This window comes from Brassica napus, chromosome C7 (genome assembly GCF_020379485.1).
Source record: "Brassica napus cultivar Da-Ae chromosome C7, Da-Ae, whole genome shotgun sequence".
NCBI classification, from domain to species: Eukaryota; Viridiplantae; Streptophyta; class Magnoliopsida; order Brassicales; family Brassicaceae; genus Brassica; species Brassica napus.
Window position 1 is genome coordinate 13049872 of NC_063450.1, and position 20918 is coordinate 13070789.

At 33.4% G+C, this 20918-nt stretch overlaps 1 protein-coding gene across 1 annotated transcript; it reads right to left on the minus strand.

The window, feature by feature from the left end:
• Positions 1 to 6181: 6181 nt before the first annotated feature.
• Positions 6182 to 11727, minus strand: LOC106402980 (aconitate hydratase 3, mitochondrial-like). The gene is made up of 19 exons (XM_013843802.3): positions 10804 to 11727; positions 10615 to 10719; positions 10292 to 10545; positions 10032 to 10217; positions 9756 to 9917; positions 9436 to 9580; positions 9206 to 9348; positions 9075 to 9131; positions 8898 to 8977; positions 8738 to 8813; positions 8432 to 8617; positions 8281 to 8348; positions 8070 to 8188; positions 7864 to 7985; positions 7647 to 7745; positions 7085 to 7564; positions 6910 to 7008; positions 6591 to 6833; positions 6182 to 6517 (listed from the first exon to the last, which is right to left on the minus strand). The coding sequence occupies exons 1-19, from the start codon at positions 11069 to 11071 to the stop codon at positions 6449 to 6451; spliced, it is 2961 nt and encodes a 986-aa protein (XP_013699256.1). The 5' UTR covers positions 11072 to 11727; the 3' UTR covers positions 6182 to 6448.
• Positions 11728 to 20918: the final 9191 nt, after the last annotated feature.

The window sequence follows — 20918 nt, forward strand, 5'->3', positions numbered from 1 at the left end:
CCATTAAAGTCATCAATTTTCTCTGTATCTTTCATCTTTAATCTCTCAAACTCATTCATCAATGTCTGCAATCTTTCTTCCTTGACTCTCTCAGCTCCAACATGCCTAGCCTTTATTGCATCCCATACCTTCTTTGCTGTAGTAAGTTCGCCGACTTGCAGGAGAAACAACTCCGGTATGGACTGAAACAGAAGCGCTATGCCCATGTCGTTTTTATCTCCCTCTAGGGTTTCTTCTTCAATAGCTTCCTAAACTTTGTGTATCTTCAAAGAAATCTTCATTCTTATTGCCTACACGGTGTAATTTGTTGCACTAAGCATAGGACATTGTATAGAAGATCTGCCTCCTCCTCTCGTTTTTATAGTTGTTGCAATTGTTGGTATTATTTCGCCACTCATCTCTTCCTTAGAGAGAACATTTGTCGGACCGCTATAAGCGCAAAATCTTCTTTGATCTCCTCCGAAGTGACTGCATAACTCTTTCAAAACCAACCAATTCCCATAACTCTATCAAACCCAACCAATTTCCAAATATAGATGATTTCACCATGTACAGTTGAATCAATAAAGAAAGACTGATTCTCTTAAAAGTTGACTAAAGTGAAATGGTAAAGGAAAGAGATATCTGATCTTGGCCGTCATGATTCAAATAAAACCTAGTGAAAGGTAATTTGATTGTTCTTCATCAAAGAAAAAATTATTGATTGCAGATCCGCTTCAACGAAGAACAAGGAAACACAACAAAAACATCGCTGCAGCGAAGAAAAAAGTCGGCTAAAGTCGGAAAACATAAGATTCACAAAAGAAGAGAAATTTGGCTAACCCGAAGAGACACGGATCTATATATTACAATAAAAACAAAATCAAACAAAAGGGGTGGCGAACGGCGGCGAAAGTGCTCGCGGGCCACCGAGCACAATTTTTATTTTTGAGAACTTAGAGAGAGGCTAGAGCGTTTAGAAAAACAAAATGGGTATTATTAGGCTTAGAGGCGACATTAACCCATGGTGATGATTTTTTCCTGCCTGTGTAAAGTCAAAACATGACTTAAAGAAAAAGTTACAAAAAAATGTTAAATTTTATATATTATCAAGGTACATATAAGTCCAAAAGAAAGAAAAAGTCTCTCTCTGTCTCTTTTCTCACATCAATCTTTTAGAGAGAGAAAAACTCTTAAGCCATGGCCGATCTTATTTTCTTTGTAATGTATAGTTATTCAAGTTTGTTTCTTATCACTAATCTCAGTGTTTTTTCGGTTTAAGTTGTAAAAAAAATTTCTCTAATTAATCTGGATCTGTTTTATTTTCGTTTTCATCTGGCAACATATTATTATCTCTTGTCTAACTTTACATTAGATATTTTCTTTTTAGAATATGTGCAATGAGGGAGTTGAAAAAATTATTCAATAGTTGAATGAAGTTCAATGAGGTCGTTGAAAAGAAAAAAAATGATGCGGCTTACATTGTGTTGAATTGTTTCAACGGGTTGGAAAAAAAAATGGGAACCATATTTGATGATATGGATGATTGTAAGTATGTTATTGGTTGATGAAATATAATAATTTTTTTAGGGAAATTGCCACAAATACCACATTCATAGTACCACTTTTCATGTTTATAGTAACCACTTTTACCTTCACTTTTAATAAAGAGTAAAAGATATTTGTACCCCTAGAGTTAACTAATCTAGACTTACCATTTATAGTTGAGAGGTTGGGTAATGTTTTTGGAATGTGAAATTTAGGATTCTAATAAATATAAACTTAAATTTTTTATAAAAAATTTTAAAAAGATAGCTTCAAACATAATTTTCGATTTTCAAAAAGAAATTTTGAGTTTTTTTTTTTTGAAAAAACCAATTAAAAAATTTATAAAAAAGTTATAGTTTGAAAAATTATAATACGAAAACATAAAAAAAATTATTATTTTTTATTTAAATAATTATATAATATATATAACAAGGTTATAAGAGTCTTTTGTCACTTAATGAACAAGACATTTTTGAAAATGTTCCTTTAATGGTGGTAAAGATGAATAATGGTACCATGAAAGTGTTAAACATGAAATTCTCTTTTTTTATTTCAACCTTGTTATTTTAAATCAATTTTTTAATAAAATAACTAACTTTATAGAAAATATAAATTATACCAAAATTCATTATTTTTATGTTCTATAATTAGAAAATTGGTTCATTTGATTTGGACACATAAAAATATATTTTCCTGTAATATTTGTCAAATACTTGTTTATTTAAATAAACCTTTTTGTTTTCTAACATTCAAAATTTTATTAGTTATTATTTTGATGTTTAAAATTCCAAAGTTATCAATTTCAACATTTCAGAAATAATTTAAATTTGTAAAAGATTCATTTATATTTATTTAGGAATCTTTTTTTAAATAATATGGATCCATTAACTTTCACGATGGTCATTTATTGTTTTACCATTTTATATGTATTTTCTTGGTAAATTGTCACAAATACCACATTCATAGTATCATTTTTTATGTTTACATTAACCACTTTTACCCTCACTTTTAATGAAGGGTAAAAGACTTTATACTCCTAGGGTTAATTAATCTAGACTTAGGGTTTAGAGTTGAGGGGTGGGGTAGGGTTATTGGAATGTAAAATTTAGGATTCTAATAAATATATAAATAAATACTTACAAAAATAGTTTCAAACATAATTTTCGATTTTCAAAAACAAATTTTGAAAAAAAAATTAAAAAAAAAAGAAAAAATTTATAAAGAAGTTTCAATTTGAAAAACTATAATTCGAAAACATATATATATAAATATATATATATATATATATTATATTTTTATTTATTTAAATAATTATTTATTATATATATAGAGAACAAGAGTAGAAGAGTCTTTTACCACTTAATAAAGAATGTATTTTTGAAAATATCCCTTTAGTGGTAGTAAAAGTGAATAATGCTACCATGAAAGTGGTAAACATGAAATTCTCCCTATTTTCTTTACCTAGCCTACATGTGTTTGCAACATGGACTGAACTTGTACTCTTTGTGGCCCAGCTGGATTTTATAAAATCTGAAGTTTACAAAAAGACATATATATATATAATGAGCTTTTAAAATTAATTTCAATAGTATGATATAATATGTAGAATAATTACAATGCGGTGCATTGCAGTTTTAATTATTGTCATCAAAGCATAAGAGTTCAAATGTAACAACGAATTTAGTAATATAAACGGTACTGAATTAAAGTACGAAGCAAGTACAGTTCATGTATATATTAAATGAAATAAGTACATTCTGATTGATTAAGAGGCAAAATAGTGTTTGAAAGGTTAAACACTTAAACTATATTATGCGGTATTGAATAATTGTTTGATTGGTAAAAAAAAATAAGAAGTACGAATAATATAATATAGTTAAATAATACAAAATATATAAACTTAACTAAATAATATAATTATAAATTAAAACCAGATGTTAGTAATAATGTCGTAATTATTTCTTTATTATTTATTAAATTTAAACACAAATCTATTAGAAATAAACTTTTAATTTTTTCATGTATTTAAACTAAATGTTAAATAACAAAATATAAAATAATTCATAAAAAAAATACTATCGAGTACTTTATTTTTCCATAACATCATTTTCAATATTATCCCGTGTTTGTAACATATGTTTTCTATGTGCTTTCTCGAGTTTGTCTTGTTATGAAATTCAGATTTTAAATCTTAGTTGCTCATTCATGTGTCTGCCACTGTATTCGCAAAATACAAATTTGAGAATTTTGAGATTTTGATAAAATTATGTAATTCCTTTGTGGTTAATACCATTTTTGTATGTGTGCTATATACCAGAAAATATGAAATAAATCCTCTAGTTTTTCTTCCAAACTCCAATTGTTCTCTACAAATTGCAAAGATGTAAATATTAAGTGTACCATTTTTTTATCCCTCAAAGCAAGACCATAGCTTAACTAGGACATATGCTATCTCACATCTCCATTGTGTGATGATCTATAAGAAACTTACAATCTTTGTTTGTTTGGATAGCCATAATCAACGAGATAATACTTTTCTGGTATAGGAAAAGGAAGTTCATAATCGCTTTGTTGTATCATAGCCAAAACATTTGTATCGTGACAAGATCTCAGTGCACCATTTGTATTGTAACTCATGTTCATTTTTACGCATACATGAACCCCATCCATAGCTCTAACGGATCCAACAAAAATGAATAATATGTTTGATTTGCTTGAAGTTTTTTATAAACTCAGTATAAATCTTATCTTATTAGTAACCTAGTATAATCATAGTTAATTGTTCAGTTAGTGTAAGAACTTCGATAAATTTTCTCTAAACTCGGCCAAATCTCAAATAAATCTCTTTGAACTTCATTTTGTCTACATATTTATATATACATGAGTATTCATATAAAGGGTGTTTTTTTGGTACAAAATGTCATAGGGTCAAACATGGCCCCACTTTCTTCAATGCTTACATTTAATGCTGGTTGTAGATCATGATTTGTTTATAGTGTATCAACAATGTTCTGTAACATGGTAGTGATATCTGTATCAACTAAAGACAAGTAGGAACATCTTGTTGTAATCGGCGCCAAATATTTATCCATCCCAAATCTCTATCGGTTTGGACAGGTGTTCTATCAAAATATCAATAATAGTAAGTCAATGTTGGTTGATTGTTAACTTCGTAAACTGCTCATTTACCAAATTCCACATTTCTATTCATTCTTCGTAACTTAGGTGTTGACGCCTTGTGACTGCAACTGACATAAACGAAAAGCTTAAAATTTTAAACAAGAGAAAAATAAATCATAAATAAATATAAACTTATGGTAAACATTTAATTAAATATTTAACAAGTTAACCAAAATATAAATTATTATATTATATTTAATAGAATTAAACAACTAGCATAAATTAATCTTCTGTATCTGAGTAGTTTCGATGGTAATCATTTAAATTTGTATAAGTTCCTTGTTTTAGGTGTATGTAAATCTGACCAGTTTCAAAATAATTCGTGAAATCGAGACCGAGTGATGAAGTTTGTTCAATAGTTGGTGAACCTTGTACTGGTTTACCATCAGAATTTTTTTGTTGCGAATTTCTCACACTTTCTTATTGAGTTCCAATATAAAATCTGGGCATTAGTTGGACTTTTTCCTAATGGGCCGTCTTGTTCATAATTTTGTGGATAGCGTTCTTGGTGAAAGTTTGGTGTAAGCCTCCGCTATGAAGTATTTGGTGGTTTGCTTCATTGTTTAGCATTTGGTGGTGTGCTTCATTGTTGACCATTTGGTGGTATACCTCACTGTTTGAATATTTGGCGGTGTTCTATTGTTAAATATTCGGTAATGTTTTTCATTGTTGAGCATTTGGTGGTATACCCCATTGTCAAGTATTTGGTGGTCTGCCACATTGTTAAAAACAAGAACCCGAATCCGACCCGAAGTAGCAAAATACCCGAATGAGTTTTGTATTGAACAAGTTTGGATACCCAAATCCGATCGGGTATATCCGAAACCCGAAGTAATACCCAAAGTCATCCGAACATATATATACTTAACCCATATCTACATATTTCATCCAATATGTAATGAGTTGTTTCTCTTAATTTGGTCTAATTAATATTATATAAAATCAATATCAAATCACTATTTTTCATAACCTAAACGTGTACACATATAACATATATATATATATATATATATATATATATATATATATATACTTATATCTTTCTTAAACATGAGAAATTAAGGTACCATATGCATCTCACGTCTCTCATCTTCTCTCCCTACAAGATTTTTTTTCTTAAATTATTATTCTTCTCACGATCCATGTAAGGTTTTTCGGAAATATTAGTTGTTGCCGTCATCAACGATAACCACTATAAACGTCACTGTAACAACCGGAGCCACCTCGAACCATCTTGTCGTTTTTCAAACGGAGAGGTAGTTTCCATCCATGGAGTTTTCCTTGTTACTCTCGATTGTGTTACATAATAAAAGCAAGATAATCAACATTTTTTTTGCAAAATGATGCTCAATCACAAGGCCATTGTACTTTTGTTTAGAAAATGATGTTGTTGACCGAAAAAAAAGTGAGTACACTAAACATAACAAGGTAAAATCTTTGCAACATTTTCCACTAATAAAGTATAAGAAGATCGTATTCAAGACACTCGTTTTTTATTCTTTCCCAAAATAATATACTCAGCCCTTGCAAGCTGCACAAACTTAAGGGAGCAATACGAGTAAAATAACAACTGAAACTGTAGAAAAAACCCACATATTGCAGGAGATAGATCATTCCACCTTTTCACCTATCCTCGACAGACTTATCTGCCTTTTTTAAAAATGACATTTGAAAAACAGATCGTAAAGATCCTCTTCTCTTTATTTAAAAAAAGATTTGTGTCAGTTCCTTTCACCGCTCCCTACTGCTTGCTCAAGTTTCTGATGACATATGGAAGAATGCCTCCATGGTTGAAGTATGCCAGTTCCACCTACACATATACACCATTAATTAGTTCACATCTCATAAAAGGTTTTGAAAACTGAGTTTTCAATTTTACTTACCTCAGTGTCAAAGCGGACTGTGCAAGTGAAAGACTTTCCGTTGTCGGTAGTAACGGTAACATCTTGTCCAGGTCTTATCTCTGATATATCTGTCGGGAGATGGATCGTGTAGCGTTCGTGACCCGTCAATCCCAGTGAGTCTGCATCTTCACCGGACTTAAAACACAACGGAATGATTCCCATTCCCACCAAGTTGCTTCGGTGAATCCTCTCAAAACTCTTTGCTATCACCGCTTTAACGCCCTGGAAAATCCAAACTTAGTTTGTCTTAGTTAGTGGCTGTAAAATCTAAAGACAAGCGGACGGGTTCTACACAAACCTGTAGCATAGGTCCCTTAGCAGCCCAATCACGTGAGCTACCACTTCCATACTCGGCTCCAGCTAGAATAATTGTGTCTTCACCAGATGACTTATACCTCTGATAATACAGTAGACATTATGATAAGGAGACACTAAGTAATAAAAATTTTGGTTAGATGAAACAAAAGACAAACCATGGCTGCGTCGAAAACTGAGAGCTTCTCTCCAGAAGGAATGTGAACGGTCTTAGGGCCAACTTCCCCATTCATGAGCTTATTAACGATACGGATGTTAGCAAATGTGCCTCTGGCCATTATTTCATCATTTCCACGGCGACTTCCATATGAGTTGAAGTCCTTGCGATCAACGCCACGCTCCATGAGATACTTTGCAGCGGGACTGTCCTTCTGGATGTTCCCAGCTGGCGAGATGTGATCAGTGGTGATACTGTCACCAAAGTTGAGCAGACAGTAAGCGTCTTTCACACTGTGTGGACCTGGAGGATCCATGGTCATGTCCTTAAAGTATGGTGGCTCGTGAATGTAAGTTGACTTAGGATCCCATGAATAGAGGGTATTTTCAGGAACAGACAGCTCATTCCACATCGGGTTACCCTTGGTGATCGACTCATATGTTGCTCGGAACATGTCTGGCAAAACACTCGATTGAACCACCTGATCCATATGTGGAAAGACTCAATTTATAATCCTGTATCAGCGGGAAGTTTTGTTCTCTGGTTGTGAGTTGAGTACATACCTCAGCAATTTCTTCCGTGGTTGGCCAGATGTCCCTTAAGAAGACCTCCTTGCCATTCTTTCCAGTGCCAATGGGCTCCGTTTCAAAGTCAATGTTAACCTGGGAAATAAGAAAAAACGAAGAAGTTAAATTAGCAATGTGATGATGGAACACGTGTCATTCATTATAACATACAGAAGTGTAGGTTGAATTTTGACAAGTTCATGCGATTTATTACCGTTCCAGCAAGAGCGTACGCAACAACCAAAGGAGGAGATGCAAGGTAGTTGGCTCTTGTTAGTGGATGAACACGACCCTCAAAGTTCCTGTTTCCGGAAAGCACAGCAGCCACCACAATGTCTAACAATAAGCAAATAAGAAATTAGCCACCCAAATTAGATATAAAAAGGTAAGAAGTCCAAAGAAAGTCTTAGTTCTGAATACCATTTTCTGTGATAGCAACTCCCACTGATTCATTAATTTCTCCAGAGTTACCAATGCATGTAGTGCAGCCATAGCCGACAATATTGAAACCCTGCTGATTCAGATATTCTTGCAGTCCACTGCATAGAGTGTAATGTCAACATCAGGTTTCCCACACCGAAGCAAGAATCAAGCTTAACAACAACAAAAACTTGAAAACACTACGACGTACCTCTTTAATAAGTATTTTGTAACAACTCCTGAGCCTGGCGCAAGACTTGTCTTTATCCAAGGCTTAACCTAGAGAGGCATTTTTTTACAAAGGATTACAAAAGTCAAGCCATCAGATAGATGTCTAATTTGATTTAGTGACTGAAACCAACCTGTAGGCCAAGGTCACAAGCCTTTTTGGCAACAAGACCAGCACCAAGCATGACACTGGGGTTTGATGTATTAGTACAGCTTGTGATCGCAGCAATCACCACACTTCCATGTTTTATCTCTGCTGGTTTTCCGTTGAAAGAAAAGTTCGCCACTTTTTCTTGTGCCTTTTTAGGGATTGCAAAACCCTGCAGAAAATGTGAAGCACAATGCATAAATAAATAGTGGCACCCACAAAATGTGGAACAGCAGCCAAGTAGGTTCTAAAGAAATAAGACCTCCACATAACGAAGCTTCTAGTTGCATACCTTGAATCCAACTTTATTGTCGAGACATGAATTCCAGTCAGCTTTCATTTCCTTCAAAGGAACACGATCATGTGGCCTGCAAAGTAGATATCAATAAGATGGTTTGATCAAGTAATCAAGCAATACACTTGGCGATTACAAAAACCAACAAAAGACGTACCGCTTTGGTCCAGAAATGCAAGGTTCAACATTGTCCAGGTTCAGTTCTAGATATGACGAGTAAGCCCGCTCTTGCTGAGGCTGAGTTTTTGCACAAAGTAAAAGAAGTCATATAAGACCCAGAAAGCAGTTGAAAACCTGTAAAACTCCAAGCATGTAAAGGATAACGCTTATTTACCTCACTGTAATCAACAAACATATTGTTTGCCCGAAGATATGCTTCAATCATGGCCACCTGAAATAAAAGCATTATATCAGCCAAGAAAAATGAATGAATATACCCACGACGATTAAAGCCAAAAGACTCACGGTCTCATCACTTCTTCCAGTCAATTTGAGATACTGTAGAGTCACATGATCCACAGGGAAGAAGCCCATGGTTGCACCATACTCAGGAGACATATTGGCAATTGTAGCCCTGTCAGCTAGGGACAGCCCACTCATACCATCACCTAAGAAGAAAAAAAGACTCAGATTCTCCAACAAACATGTTTATCAAAAAGGAGCTAAGGAATTGAGTTCATAAGGCCATAGAATACCATAAAACTCAACAAACTTTCCAACAACGCCATGCTTCCTCAGTATTTGAGTTACTGTTAGAACCAAATCAGTAGCTGTAACACCATTTCGCATTTTCCCGGACAGTTTAAATCCAACAACACCAGGCAATACCATACTCATGGGCTGTCAAAGCAAAAAGAGTGATAAGTAGAAGGAAAGTTATACAGTACACAAACATCAGTAAATTCGAGTAAAAGAGTCAAAAAATTTTGTTATCTAATCTATATTCAGTAAAGTAGCTCCAAGATCCACCAACATAAGATGTGGCTATGGCTGATGTTAATATTCGAAAATCTACCTGGCCAAGCATTGTCGCCTCAGCTTCAATGCCTCCAACTCCCCATCCAGCAACTCCCAAGCCATCGATCATAGTAGTATGTGAATCAGTTCCAACCACGCTGTCTGGGTAGAGAACGCCTTGGGTGTTGAAAACAACTCTTCCAAGATATTCCAAATTAACCTTAAGGCAAAATGAAACATTTCAATACACAGGAAACGTGAGGTTGAAAATGATATATACAAAGAGGAGGTTAAGAACGAAAAACATGGAGTTGCACAATGCAAAATTAATTACCTGATGCACAATACCAGAGCCAGGAGGCACAACAAGCATGTTGTGGAAGGCAGTAGAACCCCATTTAAGGAAAGCAAACCTCTCCTTGTTTCTCTGGAATTCAAGCTCCATGTTTGCTTGCACTGCATTCTCAGAACGAGCAACGTCAACTTGAACAGAATGGTCAATCACAAGATCCACCGGAACCTGGGAGACGCCCACGTAAGAAATCCAGAAGCCTAAGCTAAAACACAAAGCAAAGCATAAGAAAAACAAGGTACCAAGGGGTTGATTTTGTTGGAATCACTGCCCAGTTTGTTCATAGCATCACGCATACAAGCAAGGTCAACAACAGCTGGTACTCCAGTAAAGTCCTGGAGAAGAACACGAGCTGGCTTGAACGGAATCTCGACTTGTTTAGGAGCAGTCTTTTCCCAGTCGATAATCTTCTCAACATCTTCCTTGGTCACTTGGAAGTTATCACAATTACGAATCGCAGATTCAAGAAGAATCCTGATAGAGTAAGGCAGTTTATCTGCAACACAACGAAATGAAATTAGAGCAAGTGGATCAATCAAATCGTTGATAGAGATTAATATTTTACCAATCCTTGAATCGTTGAGAGCAGGCAAGCTGTAGAACTTTCCGAATTCGCCACCACCAGGCTTAGGAAGAGTCGTGAGGATACCCTTAAATGGATGCTCTGACGCTGAAAAAATGACAGATCGAAACTCTTTAAGATCGCAAAATCGAAGCTAGATCCGATCATTTTCGAGATGAAGAAAGAAATTACCCATGGATGAGAAGTTCTTCTCGAGTCGGTCTAAAACGGGGGAAGCAGTTCTGATCTGAGAGCTAAGGCGAAAGGGAGAAGGTCTGGAGTGAAGGCAATGGCTCCAGCGAGCAAGTGAACGGAAAGCGGGGGAGTAAGTGGCAAAAGATCTCTGACCGACAAGAGAACAAGGAGATGCGGCGGCAGAGGCGGAGGAAGAAGTCAAAGAGGATCGTAAGGAGCGAGAGGAAGCAGCTCGAAGGATGGAGGAAGATGCGTTTTTATACATGACGAAAAAATCAAATCACACTTTCCGATGCAGATGGTTGAGGAAGATAAGGATAATGATATGATGGAGTGATGAATCAGATGAAGACGATCATGGAGGAGACGAATCTGACGACTGAAGACAAGAGAGGCGTGTGGAGACGAAATGAAGCCTAGGGCTGCGTGTTATTTATGAGCTCAGATAATATTTTAATGTGCGATAATCTCGCTATGGGCCCCGACCATCTAACAAATCATCCCTTCTGTAATAATGATTAGGTTTAATATGATACGTCAAAAAGATGCGAATAAAATAACATATCATAAGAGGTCAAATTTAAAGCAAAGTTTATCGAGAGAAATACGGCACTTCTCCAATGTATTCCTCGATTTTTTTTCTCTAAAAACTCTATAATATAGATGGATTTCTCTCCAATGTATTTCTCTATTTTTTTCTCTATAAAAGAATATTCTTAAAAGATTCTTTTTTTATTTTATAAATAACACATTTAACTTATAAATGTTGCAAATTAATCCATTTATTATAACTTTTAATTTTTTCCATAAAATTGCAATATTATTTAAATTAAACATTTTATTACAAATAACATTAGAAAATTATAATAAAACAAAATAGACATTATCTAAACATCTCATTACTATATTTTCCCATAAATTGTCAATTAATGCATTCCGAAGCGAGAAATGAGCTTCTTTATCTTTGATTTTTCTGAATCAACTTAGAAACTCTTGGAACCGATTATCTTCATCATCTGGTATTCGGACTTCTGGTGGTGGAGCTCCTCTTCCAATACACTAGAAGAAGGAAATAAACAATCATTAGCAAACCTAAAGAAGTCAACTGAACAAAGACAAACATCAGTTAGAGATTCAAAGATAAAACTTTGCTTTAAAACAGATGAAGGAAATTTTTTTTTTATTTTGTGACGTAAATTCCATAGAAGATCCAAATGTCCGTGAACATTTCCAAATAAAGAAAGCACATATTTTACAAAAGCGTAGTCACTAGCAACAAAATCAGCAAACTCCACCTCCACCCACGTCGTTTGGAAAATATTTTAACAATTTTTGTGGATCCGGAAGTAATTTACCGGAGTATTAAGTTGTTTCAACATGTTGTACTGATTAATATTTAAGTATTAAATTGTTTCAATATTTAAGTTTAATTTTAATATGTTATCAATATGTAAAATTATGTTAAACTTTTAATAATTAAATTTTAATTAATAGTTTTAATTATCAATATAAAATTTTAGATATCATTCATTAAATAAAAAGTCTGACTTTAAAATAAAATAATTAGATATCTTTTGATTTATTTTATTTATAATTATAAAAATTAAAAATTAGTATGTAAACAAAAATCTGTACATTTATATGTAAAAATTGTATTTTTTCATAAACATGTATTTTAGTTATAATCACAAAAGTTAATGGACTATTTTGTAAATAAAAAAGTACATCTCTATTATAGAGGAATGCTATGTTTTCCCCTAAATATAGAGGAAAAAATAGCAATCTCTATTATCGGGAAAGAAATAGAGGTGGATTGGAGTAGATTTTCCTCTATTATAGAATATAGAAGCAAATATAAGGGTGGGTTGGAGATGCTCTTACAGCAGTCTCCTATACTAAAATCACCATTTATGGGCTGTTATTAATTTTTGATTTAAAAAAAGTTTTGATGATTTTTAAAATTAAATAGTTGTTCAATTTTAAAAAAGTTTAGATGACTTCTAGATTTTCTTAAAATTTTATTAAAGAATTGTGTATATTATTAAATTTTTTAACCAGAGATAATCATAAACTTTTGCAAGGTTTATCTTTAGATACTGTAAAATATTTTGATGTTGCACGTTATCTCTCCAATTTTTCAGTTTGTATTTTGTTTTCGGTGTTTCTTGTTTTTCTCGTCTGCAATAGTTCATATCTTTTTCATGGCTCCAAATTTCAAACTTCTTTTTCTTTGTTTTTGACAAATACCATTTCACTCGTAACTAATTTAAGCATTTATAAATTTGTGTCTTTAGAGCATCTCTACAATTCTTCTTTATTTTAAAAGAGGGACCCAACTAAAATAAAAAGATAAAGAGATGGTTCTTCAATGGTAGCCCTTAAATAATTTTTTTTTCAAAGATTTTACATATTACATTTTAGTCCTCAATATTATTAATAGTTAACTACAATCACTAAATTTTTATTAAAAAACAATAAACATACATATTAAATAGATAGTTAAAAAACATACTCTCGTAAATAAACAACAACACCAAATTACTTATAATAATAAAAACATAAAATTATAGATAATAATAACACATACAACCCAAATAACATAGGTTCAGATAAAATACAAAACTAATCAATAGGATTATTTCCGTAATGCTCTCATATATGATCAATCAATGCATTTCTAAGTGATAAGTGAGCATCTTTATTTTTTATCTGAAGATTACGCGCTAAAAATTGTTGAAACTGCATATTTTCATTTATCATCATTTCAACGTTTGTTGGTGGTGTTGGTCTTGCATAATCGGGGTGTTGACATCTCGTTCATCCTCAATAATCATGCATGTTATGCATTTATAATACATGATGTCATATATCATGCAATATCTCTTTCTTCCAATAATGTGAGGATCATGCGATGATATCAAATTTGGATCGTAGAACTCTGAAAGCTCGTTCAACATCTTTTCAACATAACTATTGTCTTGGTTCAAACAATTTTTTTGTACCTCGGGGATCGCTAATTTTTGGAAAATTGTTAATCATTTAGGATATATACCATATGCTAAATAATAACTCATGTTATGTTCTTTCCATTGAATTGTGTAATTGGCTGTAGGAGCGGTACCTTGCGGAATTTTGAAAAATAAGTTAAAACATTTTAAAACATTAATATGGTCATGTCCATGCTGTTGGACAATTTTTTCGTTTCTAATGCATACAATCAAGACTGCCTAACATTCCAAGAAATCCACGTTGATGGCTGATTCTGAGAAGTTTGGAAACGTGTTGTGTTGTTGGTGACCTGAGATACCACTATGAAAACACATCTACAATTGCGCGACAAAATCTTTTCATTTATTCAATTGATGTGGACTCCCCTATTTTAATGTATTCATCGGTCTCATTAGCAGGCATGCCATATGCCAAGATTCAAATAGAAGTCATTACCTTTTGTAAAGTTGACAATCCAAGTTTACGAGATGATGCATCACGTCGTTGGTTGAAGTAGTTGTCATGTAATCCAAGTTTACAAGATGCATCACGTCGTTGGTTGAAGTAGTTGTCATGTTGTTTAACAACATCAACAATGTGAAGAAATAACGTTTGCGACATTCTAAATCATCGATGAAAGTCTCTTTCACCATACACAAGTGATACGCCCTAAATTGAAGGATCACTCTAAGGTTGGTGGATTGGATAAGCCTTGCACCGAATGAGCTTGAAAACACAAACGATCAAGGGATGTGGATCGAATGGTGACACAAGAGGTGCGGAAAGTCTCTTGATACTACCAACTTCTAAGCCCGAAGATATGACACACTCCGACGACTCATAAGATAAGATGTTCGATGAAGAACAAATGATTCAACAAGTTAAAAGGAAAGATTTTTATTAAAAAGTTGAATGATTAAAACAATACAATAGCAAACCTTTATATAATAGGCTGTGGAAGAAATACATATTCTAGTCAATCCTAGAAACTATAAAGCTCTTAAAACCATAAAGACTTGACTAGGAATATTGACTTGACCAAAGACCAAAGACCAAGACTATTGACCGAATATTGAAAGTTTTGGTCGCAGAACTCTTCGACTGGTTCCGTCCTTTTGCATGGTTGAAGATCTCGGAATTGCCGTCAGATTGATATATTATACGACGATGGCTTGTATTTTCTTGATGGGTCTTTCTTGGACAAATCCAAACATTGATTTTTTATTGAGCATAAAGCCTTCCACGTTCGGCATCAAGCCCATTAGTTTCTCTCGGTTTAGAACTTCATGGATCAAACTGATAAGGCCCATAAAATGCCCATTAAGCCAAGCTATGATCAGTTGCTTAGCTGGTTCGTACCTTAAGCTCCTCGTTGAGACATAGCTGATGATTTGGGTCGCATCAACAATATTATCAGAAACAATAATCATTGTACAAATTACGGTGAGCATTATGTCTATCACGAAAAAAACAATTTGAATTTGATAATAAAGGGATATATTTTCATAAATAGAGGAAAAAATATTATAACGTCTCCATAAATATTTTTAATAAATGATTAACATAACTTTTTCAAGTTTCTTAATTTTGACTTTATCGTTTTAGATAGAATTTTAAAACCTTATTGATATCTATCGCCACATATATTTTATAAAATTTTAAGATTGTCAAGATATTTTTTTTAATTATAATAAATATAGTAGAAATATTTTATAAAATATAACATTTTATCATGTACCGTAAACAATAACCAAATTTTGGAATATGAAAATATACTATAAATAAAATTTATATAGGTTAAAAATATATAATGATATATATATACATATATATATCTCAATTTATAAATTATAATCTATATTTAAATGACCTCAAGATATTTTATCCGAGGGCGCAAAACCGAATATCAGATTCTTTATCTAAAATTGCACTTGATTTTCATAGAAACTTATTGTTTGTTGGTTATTTTATTTTGACCTAGATTCTCAGATCAACTTTAGTTTGAGAAATGGAATGATTTGCAGATGTCAAAAAAATTCCAATGTTAATAAATAGTAATATATTAAATATAATATATCAGAATACGTCATAATCACTTCGACAGGTTAATACTAGGTAGGATACTATCCGCGTTATTACATGGGTTAAGTTTAATTATTTAAAAAATATAATAAAAATTGAAATGTTAATTTTTGATATTTTTGGTTGATTAGTTGGTTTTCTGTGAAAATAGTATGAGTCTCGTATTCATATATAGTTGTTGATAACACACCAGTCTGATCAAATGAGGGTTTTAAAATTCATGGCTCCAATTGTTTACAACTGTGGTTGTTTTGGCTTTACAAAAAATTGCATTATAAACTTTAGACTTTAATAAAACTGATGGTCGCTTTAGAAAAAAACTTAAAGCCATAAATTATTGGTTTTTTAAAACCATTTACTTAACAAAAATAAAATAATAAAAATGGTTTATAGGGGCTTTAGGATTAACAAAAGTCATTAATGCCTTATTAGCTAAATAGTGATTATTGTTTTTGAAACACCAGCTAAATATTAGCTGTAAGAATTGTAATCGGTAGACAAATCCTAGATGAGTTGTAGAATTTTAAGATTCAGCGGTTATTGGTTTATGAATTTTATAAATCTAACTAAATCCATTGTTATTGGTTTGAGATTTTTAAATTTAATTCTAATCCTTTGTTATTCAAAAAATTTAGTTATCATTGATTTTGTGATTCCATTAAATTCTTTTGTTATTGGGATGTAAATTCTTTATATTTTTACTCATAGCTCTAGATTTTGAAAATATTATGTTTATTCACAAGATTTAAAGAATCCATGTAATAAAAACCTACCCATCTACAAACCTACCCATGTAAATTCTTTATATTTTTACTATATAGCACTAGATTTTGAAAATACTAGGTTTTTTCGTGTTCGATTCCTGGTACATGCATAACATTTTTATTGTTTATTTTCTCAGAATCTACAACATTGTTTATTTTCTCAGAATCTACAACATAATTTGAAACTTGCCAATTCTTGAGATCAAATCCTTAATTTTTTTGGGCTAATCTCATTTTCATATTCCCTTTTGGAAACCCATCCTAAATATCACATATGCTATCACAGATAAGATATATTAATCTTTGCTAATAAATAATTTCACGTTTCAAAAACGAGGATCCACCTTAGCCTAAGGGCTAAACCACTACTCTTACTAAACTCAAGTGACACATGCACCGACATTCGATTCCCATAATTATCAAAATATTAAATATAAATATGTTGCGTATATATGTTTAATTACATCACCTAAAAGATATAACAACTTTGGTCTTGTGGCTGCATACTATGATTCCCTATCTGAGAGTTCACATGTTCGATTACCGTTACTTGCAAAAAATTTCTAATTTTTTTATTTCAATATTCTAGATCACAATTTTGAAACTTACCACTAATGTAGATATCAAATCTTTAGTTTTTAATCTCATTTCATATTTTATTTAAACCTTTTCGAGAAACACACTAATATATTGTTATGGAAACTCATCCAAAACATAATCCTTTCAAACATACATCATACCAGTGGCGGAGCCAGAAACTTTTTAGACCGGGGTCAAAAAATGTTTTTAAACATAATTACTAAACTCTATAAAAATCTATATTCTACGACCTTCATAATTTGACACTTTCTTATTACAGTTTCATTGACTACATATTTAAATATTTGTTTCGTTAAAATAATAGAAAAATACTTATGCCAACCAATTACCATATTGATCAAACTAAGAATGATTAAACCGCTTTGGTGTATTTTTATGAGTCTTGCTTTAAATTTTTGACCACGAGATTGACAAAGTTTTGAAGTTAAATATTTGTGTTTTACCTTGTCTCTTTGATTATGGTGATGTTACAATTTTTTTTCACCAGGATCATCTAGATAAATTGGTCCATTATTTATCTAATTAATAAAAAAATTAGTCCATTTCTAAATATGAAACTAGCTGTTAAAAATATTCAGATTATAAACATAAACCCTATTATTTTTATTGAATTTGAATCTTTGAGTCATAATAACCCTTAGTTTGATAAATAAATAATCAAAACACCAAAGTATAAGATAAAAATAGAACCCAACTTGAAATTAATCCAAAACATGCATTTCGAACCCGAGCTCTCGCATTTGTCGAAGAAGAGGAGTTTGTTTATTAATTTGTTTTAATATTTGAACCCTAGTATACACTATGACCCCCTTTCTTAGAGTTGTTGGGTTTGACTCTTAGTACTTGCATTTTCCTAAAAAAAAATTCTATCAAAACTGTACATCAAAATTTTTAAACTTACCACCAATTTAAATATTAAATCCTTAGTTTTTATAATCTCATTTCATTTTTTACTTAGGACTTTGCAAGAAACACATTAATATATTGTTTTGTAAACCCATCCAAAACATATCATCCTTTCCAACATTCATCATATATAATTTAGGTTCAAATAAATTTATGGTTTGACTATAACCGACGATTCACCGTAGCCTAGCGGCTAAACCACTATTCTTTCTATTTTTGCTTGGCACTTGCACTCGTGTTTGATCCCCTCGGTATCAGAAAGGTTTTTGTTTTTTTAAACTGCATAGAAACACAGTAATATTATTTTGGAAACCCATCAAAAACATATCACATCCTTTCCAACATACATCATATTTTTCTATATTGTTTTGAAAACTCTTTGTTGGAGTCAAAATTGGTCACGACGGAATCAATGTCTGAAAGTCCGTAAAAATCGGCATGAACATTTTTTACGAAAAGTAATCTTCGTAAAGAAATCTTTACGAAGAGCCTTGCGGTAAAATCTTGTTCTAATCTCAATCGAACCACTAAATACCGACTGTCCGAAGGCAACAGACACGTATCCAAATCGGCCACGGACAAGCTCAAGTATGGCCATCGGACCACGCATAAGCCACGTAGCGACCGAGCACGCACACGGCTCGATCGCTACGTAGTGACCGAGCTCCAGCCAAGCTCGGTCGCTACGTAGCGACCGAGCTCTAGCCAAGCTCGGTCGCTACGTAGTGACAAAGCACGTACACGGCTCGGTCGCTGCGTTGCAACCGAACTTTCCCAAAACGTCGATACGACACGAATCCATGCATTCTCGTCTACTCTTTAATGCTATCTCCAGTAGGCCATGGCTAAACCATTCTTTTTTTCTCATCACTCGAAGTCATCAGTCAAAATTTATGATAAAAACTGTGGGAAGTTTGTTTTTATCGAAGAAACCGTAATAAAAGTTTCAAGTCAAAGACGGCCCAAAGAGGCCTAAAACGTAACTCGAAGCCCACTTACGATTTCTTAACCAAAAACCCATAAGCCTTATGACATGACGGTTTCTGCTTGGTTCGTAAGGCAAGATAAATGTCAAGTTTTCACGGATAAATGTGAAGTTTCCGAAGATAATCACGAAGATTGGGAAAATTTGAATATCTCCATTTTTGAGCTATGATGGCTTAAGGGCAGAAGAGGAAATGAGCACACCTACCTAAGAGCAAGTATATAAGGAGTCCTAGGTGAGAGGCAAAAGGAGAACTCTCGGCATATAGAAACTTTGAGGCATGATTCTCGACATGCTCTGTTTCTATGACTGGCACCCGATTACCAGACGAACGCGCACAAGCAGTTCGATCTCTTGGTTTACTCTTGAACTACGTTCGACTTGATCCTCGAAAGGGGTACATAGGCAGCCTTTCATAAGGTTCAGTCCGAAATCAATCAAAACCATTTTCATATCTTTTCCGTCTTCTGTTATCGAGCTGCGACTCAACTAGGTTTTAGGTTTTAGGTTGCTAGAGCTAGGTAATTCGCTGACAGCTCTTGCGTCCGAAGCTTTTATAGTCTCTTGTAATGATCGCAACGCTCTTACGCAGATTCGAAATAAGATCTACCTTTTCTATGACTATCCGCCATCTTAAGACGGATAACTCTGGCAAACTTGGCCTATCAATCTCGACAAGCGCTCTTTGGCCCTCGGTCAATTACGCCTTCCAGTAAAGGTCCAAACAAGAATTTGCCATCCCCTTTAAGGACGATCGTAAGCTAACATGACCTTAAATGTCAAAGTACCATGGTCTAATCCTCGACCTACAACATCCTTGGCTATCTGAGTGAACACATCCTTCACGTCAAACCAAACTATTTGAGAAACCATCGCTCCATCACTTACCGGCTAAACGACAATCTACGATTTGTCTATAAACGTCGTGAGAATATTAAGAGAATAATTATCGTATAACCCACGGTCGGAAATCATATGATAAATTCTTCGTAACGAAACTCAGTCCTAACAACCAAACGGTTAACGGAAAACCAAATCTTTTCGACAATCGACCAAGTTCGATACATTCCACAATTCACTTTAAGCCCGCTATGTTTTACCCATAATACGCGGCATGTAAGGAAAAATTCGTAACAAAGCTTCTAGAGCTATACGAAACATCCTCAAAAATGCACGAAATAGATCTCGAAAGGCCAACACTTCACAAAGAACTATGAAGGAAAACACTTCTTCCCACGGAAAAATTTACGCGACCCCTCAGTCCTAATTCCTCGATCGCAAATCAAATTATTAGCATCCAAACAGGAACGATAATTTTGGCTGCGAACATCCGTAAACAGACCAGAATGTTTCTCAAACGCAGGGCTAAGACTAAACCCTTACAATATCGTGAAACATCTTCAAGCCCGCGAACATTTCAAGCACGAAACGCGGAACACGAAAGAAAAAATCAATCTTCAGCATTGCGAAACGTCGCAGACATCTGAAGAACCAATTTTCGACAAAATTACCTTCCTCGATAAATGCACCTTCTTGGAAGACCAAACAGTCATATATACTAACATCTTCTCAAACACGTATTCTTCGCAAATACTCAAAAAGGGTAATATCTACCGATAAGTTTGTTGCTGATCGCAATAACCTCTTAACGTCCTAAACAGACTTAGCCATCTCGTAGAGATAGCTCTCGTACACCCGACTCAAGGGTAATAGCGCTATATAAAAATCCGAAATTTTGGTCAGCACTTTCGGGAGACTTCAAAATTATCCTCGAAGAGATGCTCGAT

Excerpts from the sequence above, each read along its gene's own strand:
- LOC106402980 (XM_013843802.3), bottom strand. The coding sequence starts at position 11,071 with ATGTATAAAAACGCATCTTCCTCCATCCTTCGAGCTGCTTCCTCTCGC. Across the intron at positions 9,349-9,435 it reads AAAGTTTGTTGAGTTTTATG|GTGATGGTATGAGTGGGCTG; the intron begins GTATTCTATGGC and ends TTTTCTTCTTAG. Across the intron at positions 7,009-7,084 it reads CAGTTTTCGACGCAGCCATG|AGGTATAAGTCATCTGGTGA; the intron begins GTTTGTCTTTTG and ends CTGTATTATCAG.